The following is a 7,801-nucleotide window of genomic DNA, read 5'->3' as shown; positions in this document are numbered from 1 at the left end:
ACGTGTATAATCTCTTGTTTGAGATCTGGCAGCAAAAGGGAAAAAAGCTTATAAAACTGAAGCACAAGTGATACATCATAAGATCTCTTTACAAGAAGCTTACAACACAGTTTAATATCTATACAATCTCTTTAATAAATGGAATTTCCACTGATTGTTTACAGGTTTCAGTGCTGTATCATCTCATCCAGTCTTTCTAAGACACTCTGCTTATGTAAATAAGGATTAGTTAGCAAAGTTAATTATGATGAAAGAAAAATGATTGTTAAACTTGAGATGAAAGTGGTGCCTAGAGAGTGTCTGCTGCCTTCTACTCACAGATGCTAAGGCAGTTTTAATTAGGACCTTGGCTATTCCCCAGAGGTCTTTTCTGGAGGTCGCTGTACGTGGTATAGAGTTCCGAACTAACTTTGGAAACATAACACTGGGTACCAGAGGGCTAACTGCAGCAGCGTAAAATAATTTGCATTTCTAAGAAAAGTGAATAATTGAACAAAATAAGGTACCCAGTTCAACACAGTGTTCCCATATCACATGGATTATCAGATCAATTCCACATGGGAAACTTGTTCTTGAAACAGTCACTTTACCCTTAGAGACAGTCATTAGGATTCAAGTGCTTAAGAGTTGCTAATGATTTCAGCGGAAATAGGAATGAACTGGAATTTTGGAGGTGAACAGAGCTAACTCCTATGCAGTTGTTGCCCACCGGTATTTTAGAGTCATTTCAGTTAGCCTTGTCAGAAAGTCAAGGTACTAACTTAATTCCACGTGAAAAGAGACAGTACAGTTGTGGGTTGCTGGAATCTTGCAACAAGGCACAGAGCTACATTTTCCAAGGTTGCACGCTTCGATGATTAAACCAAAAATCCTTGCACGTTTTGGCTCCGCTGTAGGTATCCCTACAGTCTTTCCTGTTGTGATCTGTTAGACTGAAGTGGCCAGTGCAAAGAAGTACAGCTGAGAAGGAGCGCAGGGGTGTGTAAGGGTCTGACTGTGCCGTACGCGTGTAATCGCTGCAAGTACCCGCTGCAGGAGCCGCCTGGCGTCTCAACACCAGGGTGCTGATGAAGGACACAGACAGGACTACATTTCTTTAGTAAAGGTTTCCTGAAATTGTTGAAAGAAAATTAGTTGTCGCCATTCATATACGTGATGTAGTGACATGAATGTGCTCTTCAAGATGTTTTCTTGTGTGGCTGTCAGGAGGGCGCTAGTAAAGCCTCTCAGATGTGCGTGATTAAAAGAGGCACGTCTAGACTTTGTGAAAAGCATTTTCTATATGAGTAGTTAGAAGAATTAGAAATGTATTTTCTATCAAAAAATAGGTGATTAATCTGTATTTTAGAGGTGCAGTCTATTTAAACCTGTGGTAATTGAAATAGGATATTTTTTTTAATTCTTTTTGAAAGTGTTTAAAAAATCATGTTTGCACAGTGTGTTCTGATCCCAACAACTTTGGTCTAGATCAGAGAATTGGTGAAAAGCTCTTCAGATGGGCATTCGATTTATACACTAAAATACAAACCTATTAAATACGTCATTCTTGATGGATGTGTGAGTTTAGCCTTCAAAGGTGGAGATTCCTCAGGGAATCTATTCCAGTGCTGTATTAGCCTTACCACTAGCTTACCAAAAAGTAACATGATTCTTCCTTGCTATAATTTAAGCCTGTTATTTTATTATTGTCTGCCACTCACGTGAAGTAGAAATGATTCCTTTTGTCATTTCAGGGCCGTCCTCTTCCCAGACTGCTTTTTCTTCTTCAGGTTAACCTTTAACAGTCTTTTTAGTCTTCTTTTCATAAGCTGTATCTTCCCATACTCCATTTGCCATCATTGCTTCTCTAGACTCTGCTTAGTGGCCCACATCTTCAGCGTAAGACGTGGAAGGACTTGTCCAAAACTGGGAGAAGTGCTTCAGCTGAAACGATGACAGTACTAAGTGGAAGGATTAAATCATGTGCTGCTTAGACCGTCCTGCTTCCCATACCCTGCAGTTTACAGGAACAGTCTGGGAGAGGCATTCTCTGGATTCACACACAGCAAACAGAGTCAAGAATCTGGAATTATTTAATATCCCTTGAAATAAAAAGGAGGAATTGTCTGACACTGCCATGCTGTAACTTAGTGTCCTTTTCAGTGGATTACTTAGTGTGGAGTGAGTGCCATCTGGAGGTTAGGAAACATGGAGCTCTGTATGCTTTCATGCTGAAAAACAAAATCTCTGTGCTTTATAAATGAAATGTTCTTACATGAATAGGAGCTTCAGCCTGACTGGTACTGTACATCTGCCACAGTATAGAGTTTGTGACCTATAGAAAGAGTTGAGGCTGCTCCGTATAACTTAGAGTAAAGCGTGCAAGTGTAATGACTTTTCAGTATTAGGCAATCACCAGTAAATACGTGGCCTCTGAGTAGCCTGTGCAGTTTTTGGAAGAAGCTCTGGACAACACAGGGACAAGGAAAGGCTTGATCTGCTTTCTCCTCTCTTTCAGATGTTTGAAGACAAACCAGTTCCTGCTGCAGTTTTCTGCTCAGGAGAGAGCAGAAAGCATTTAGCTGAACAAGAAGGTGTCTGGAATCAGTCCTCGTCACCTGGGCTAGTTGCGTGATGTGGTCTTCCTTCTTCTCTAGTTAGTTTAGCTGTCATTTCGAAAGCCTTAATCTTCCAGTTCTTGCTACATCGAGAAAACCAGGAGGAGAACTGCCTAGTACTGTAACTTCAGTGAGTGGGATTTGGCTCTTCTTTCTACAGTGCCTTTTGTGTTTTTTTCCAGAGACCACTTGGATGTTGACAGTGATCACACTGTTCCACCCTGCCTCTTGTGCTTCAGCTGCTGAAGTCTAATCATAAAACCAAATAGCCTTCGTTGCAAAGTCTTAAGTATACGTACCTCCACCTCAGCCTGGTGAGAGATTGCAGCCCGTTGTATCAAGGCACTGCTAATGGCTTTTATGCTGATCTCCACCTAGGACTGAGCATGGTCCTACAGAAGCTACATATGGTTCAGAAGGCAGATATTGTATGTACACTCTGCATGCTCTGCTGATTACTGCTTTTTCCCTACAGAACGACAGGTCATAAAGTTTGCATCTATGTAATGAAGATGCACGAGCAAACAGGCTTTAGGTATTGTGTTGATTTAGCTTGATGATGATTTTCCTGAGCAACCACAGATTTTAGGAACTATGAACCTATTAAATTCGAGGTTGATGATCCTGAAAGTATAAAATAGATTGCTGACCCAACATGCCTTCAGAGAAAAACGTGAAAGCCTGCTTCCTTGTTAATGAGTTTCCATCGCCTAAACCATAAAAAAAGAGTAAGAGAAGTGAATTTGAGAGCAACAAATCTAAAGAAAAAAAAAAGAAAACTAGCCTGAAAAAAATTTGATCTCTCTTCCTCAGCAGGGAGGGGTAAAAAAGCACAGAACATATCTCATGTGCCTTAAATTTTATTATTTAGAGCAAGCTTAAACATGCAGATGACAAAGGCTGATGAATCCTTGGCTAACCACATGATGTGCAACCAGCTGCTGTGTTTTATTGCGCTCACTTTCAGAATTGGAAGTATGTTGTTTATGTTAGGACTCATCTGAGCAGGTCTCCATTAATTGTTTATTTTCAGGAGTTTAAAATTCAGGAAGAAATTGCCTTTTGGCTGTAATCTCGTTCTTTCTGATGTTAGTGGCAACCCTACTGTAGACTTGCATGGGAAGATGGATGAGGTCTGTAGAGCTAGCTCTCTATATGGCCCAGTCACTCCAAATACAAAGAGGATTGACTCCTACAGCATTCTTGGACAACATCCATCTTTGCTCTTGGAAGAAAATTCATGCTACATGTAGTATTAGTCTCTGAGGAAAAGACTGGGGAGTTTTTTACATGCTGCGGAGTCTGCTGGCTAGAACTGTTCAACTTGCTTTGTTATTGTTATATTTTTACTAAAGCACTAGGAAAGCTGGAGTTCACCCTCAAGTTTCCTTTTTCGTGCTCCACTGCTGAAGAAGTAATCCATGTTTACTAGAGCCCTGCCAAGTTCAGTATTCATTCGACTGCCAATAGTCTGGTTGGTCGAGTTGGGAACTGTGCTTGAGAACACAGGCATATAGTTTGGCAGTGGCTTCTGCTCCTTTTTCCTACCCTGGATAAAAGAAAGACTGTTACAAGTTTTCAGAATTACATCCATTACTTTTTACAAAAACACAAGTTGCTGAGATTATTTATAATATCTGCACTTTTGCTTTTGAAATTAGGATTTGTACTTAAAAATGTCATGCTGAATGTATATGAAAAGTGTTGAAGAAATAAAGTAGAACGATTTTTTTTTCCTGTCGTCTTACATGGGAATAGGATAACGGGGAAATGAATCATTTTCAAACGTGTTGCATAAAATGTCAGCTGGGACAGAAGTTAGCCTGCTCTAGAATGGTTGTGATGTGGGAGATTTTTTGTTTCGTTTTTAGTAAGTGGCTTGGATTTCAGCATGAAGACATCGTCTTACAAATTTTATCCTAGGAAGTTGGTTCTTCTAGCACTTGTCTTTCTATGGAGTTGTTAATATTGAAACAGATTGAATACACACACGTACTGTATTTCTTTGTGGCGTAGGTAGCAGATGAAAGGCACTTCAGTTCTCTTTTCTTTCTCCTAAAGATTTTATTCTCAGAGCATTTGCCGTTTATGCCTAAGTGTGCTTCAGTTTGAAATATTAGCCTAGCTCAAATTGATGAAAGCTAAAAAAGAGCCTGGATTACAGTTGAATGTTTGTTCAAAACTTACCATCTGGTCATAGTCCTTTAGGAAACTCCAGTTCTGGTACCTTGGAATAGAAGTAAAAAATGCAGTGTAAATTTTTTCTGTCTTAAATAAAGTAGTTAATGTTGGTCGTATTTGAATGCCTGTTTAACTGCTCAGTTTGGTACTTACAGTCCAGCTCTTACAGCTGTGAAGTCCTTTTACTGAAACCTGTCTTTTCTGTGGTGAAGCCCAGGGTTTTCTTTATTCCCATATAGAGCCCATACTACATGAGGAGTGTTTTGGTTTTTTTTTTTTCTAAAGGAAGGTGAGGATAGCATGTCCACAGTGTATTCTATGGGCAAATGCAGATAAATGAGCAAAGTCCTGAGTCACTCTAGCAAACTTTTGTTCCATGCCTTGAGCAAGACGTAGCTTCTCAGTTTTTGAACGACAGATATTCCACTGGCAGAAGTCCCTGATAGGAATTCCCAGAGACGTATTTGCTGAAAGCAAACACTCACGGGAGTATTTTGTGCAGACAGGCAGTGGTGCTAGGAGCAAATTGAGTCAGAAGACCTGAGGTTTGCTTTTCAGCTCTATACCTGGTGTGCGACTACAGGGCAAGTCCTTTGATTTTCTGTCCTTTACTTTCCCTGGCCTGAAATGGAGAAAATGAAAGTTCACCTGCTATTGTAAAAGTACTGTGAGGTCAACAGAGGAAGCAGTTGTCTACAGCTGTGTTTCCAGCAGGGCTTAAAGGCACCTGGGTTGACTTGGAGCTGGTTACCTGTGTCTACACAGTGCTGCATCTAAGGTCATCGATCTAGTGCTGAAGCTGTATCTTCTGAGTTGAGCTTGTCTGTACAGCACAGCCATGTACTACATGGAGCATTGGAGTGTTGGATTTCTGTGCTGCATCTAGTGCAGATATGCCCTAAGTGAAAGTAAAAGCTAATTTATGATTGATGTGTTTATCACTGTATGTCTTGGTATACCAGCACAGCACAGAGGTTCTAACATTTTTTATCTTACTATGTCAGCTGCTATTTGAACATACTGGATTTGGGTGTTACTGGATGGTGCTAATTACTGGGAAGTGCTTGGGTCTCAGACATTTACCTATATCCACTTCAAGTCAGACCACCAACAGATAGGAGCCTTTCCCCATCATTGTTTTTGGGATGGGGATGTGGACCTGAAGGACAGTTCTCTGCAGGCTATAGCATATCCCAGCTGTAGGCATCTGTCCTTCCCTTGTCTGTCCTACTCTTTTACAAGAGTTTCTCTCTTCGTAGCTAAGACTGGAGAGCCGGACATGCATCAGCTGTATGGTGTGTTATCTTACTCACCCATGAAAGTGAGTTTGCAGCGGTATCCATGACTGTGAACCCCAGGGGCAGGCACAGACACAGAGTTCCTCCTGCTTCCTTAGCTAGGGAATGGGTGTGGAGCATGCTGGGCCCATTTGGGTAGATTCTGAGTGCATAACTGGGAGAGAGTAACATTGCCACCACAGCCTTGGCTTTGCATGAGTCAGAGTCCTGGTGTCAGCCCTTCCCTCAGGTGAAAGGAGGCAGACAAGAGTGCAAATGCGTCTCTGGGGAAATCGGAACTGAGATTTGTATCTCCTCCAGAGGGCTAAGCAGGACAGGGGTTTTCAAATGGTTTCTTTTCCCATTCTAAAAAACCCTGAGAGTGATGTTCTTTTTCCTCCCTTTCCTTTAGCTTGGCTGGTGTGCAGTTGGAACTGGATCTGATTTTACTTTTACCAAGGATATTCTTCTAATAGGCATGCTCTTGCTGTGTACTGAAGTATGAACATGAACACTTACTCAAGATATGTGTCCGAGACAGAGATAATCTTAAATTTTGAGTTCCTTCAGGTCACTGGTGTATACACAGTCAAAGCTTAGGTGGTATGTGTGCAGTTTGGTCTGCTGAAACACTGTAACAATGGAGCATGTTCAGCAGATCTACGGATTGGGAATACAAAATCATATTTTGGCAGAACACTCTGTTCAGCTTCCATTTTAGCCATTTCCAAGAATATGAGAGGTGATAATATCAGTGTGTCTGCAATAAATTATAAAGGTTGGCACATTTATATCTTCATTGTGGAAATCTCTATAAAGCTAAAACATACTTAGCACGCAGTTCTTTGCATCTCTTTTCTTAAAGCTTAAGCCCAGCATGCCAGGAGATATTAGCATAGATTTTGTCCAGTGAAGGAAAACAGAGATAATACAGTCTTAGAAAGAAAGGTGTTAGGGTCTGATCCAAAGTCCCTGCAGAGGAAAATTTCCTTTGGTAGCATAGGCTTTGGATCAAGCCCTAAGACTGTCAGAGAGTATCAGTACCATTGTCAAGGTGAGTGGAAGAGACATGAACTGGAACAAGTGACTTACCAGATTTTTCTTCCTCTCTGTTCAGCTTCCACAGACTCTCTCCAGATTTTATCCTGTTGAACCTGGTCCTGCTGCAGTGCTGCCTCCTCGTCTGCCCAGGCCTGAGTAGCCGGTTGTGCAGTGATAGGTCTTCTGGGTTGGGTGCTGCCGAGAGACACAGATGGAGCTGAGGCTGGTTGCCCCAGAGGTGTGGTTGCTGGTTGCCAAGACCTAACCAAGGTATTTCTGGTGAATCCAGAATCCTTTCCCAGCTTGTGCATTTTGAGACTCACCGTATCCCCAGTATTGCTACTTATATTGTGACTGTTAGGAAAGTTGAACTTGCTATTGTTTGCACTTTCAAAGCTCCTTGTCTCCTAACGTTTTCTTTTAGCTGCTGATTTGGAGTGCTTTCAGAAAAGGACACAGCACAGCAGCACTGACAGGCAGTGCTCAGCACTGTTTTACATCCCTCTTACTTAATGCTCATTTCCTACTGCTTTATGTTGCTTCGTTGCTTGAACGCTGAAGGAGTTTTCATGGTAACAGCAATTTTGTAAGAAATGACTGTTACTGAAAGCCATCGGATCTCCAGCTGTAACCAGCAAAATCTCAGCTTACCAGGTGATTACTGCTGCTTGCAGCTGAGACCACCCTCTCTTCAAAATCCTCAGA

The 7,801-nt window shown here is 41.5% G+C and overlaps 1 protein-coding gene across 1 annotated transcript; it reads right to left on the bottom strand.

The window, feature by feature from the left end:
• Positions 1-3,954: 3,954 nt before the first annotated feature.
• Positions 3,955-7,407, bottom strand: CIMIP5 (ciliary microtubule inner protein 5). Its single transcript, XM_009977988.2, has 3 exons — positions 7,148-7,407; positions 4,785-4,824; positions 3,955-4,146 (listed from the first exon to the last, which is right to left on the bottom strand). Exons 1-3 carry the CDS (start codon positions 7,405-7,407, stop codon positions 3,955-3,957), a joined length of 492 nt encoding a protein of 163 aa, XP_009976290.1.
• Between the last annotated feature and the right edge of the window lie 394 nt (positions 7,408-7,801).

The sequence above is a fragment of the Tauraco erythrolophus genome, chromosome 2, assembly GCF_009769465.1.
Source record: "Tauraco erythrolophus isolate bTauEry1 chromosome 2, bTauEry1.pri, whole genome shotgun sequence".
Classification (NCBI taxonomy): Eukaryota; Metazoa; Chordata; class Aves; order Musophagiformes; family Musophagidae; genus Tauraco; species Tauraco erythrolophus.
The sequence above is the reverse complement of the archived record's forward strand: the minus strand, read 5'-3'. Positions and strand labels throughout refer to the sequence as shown.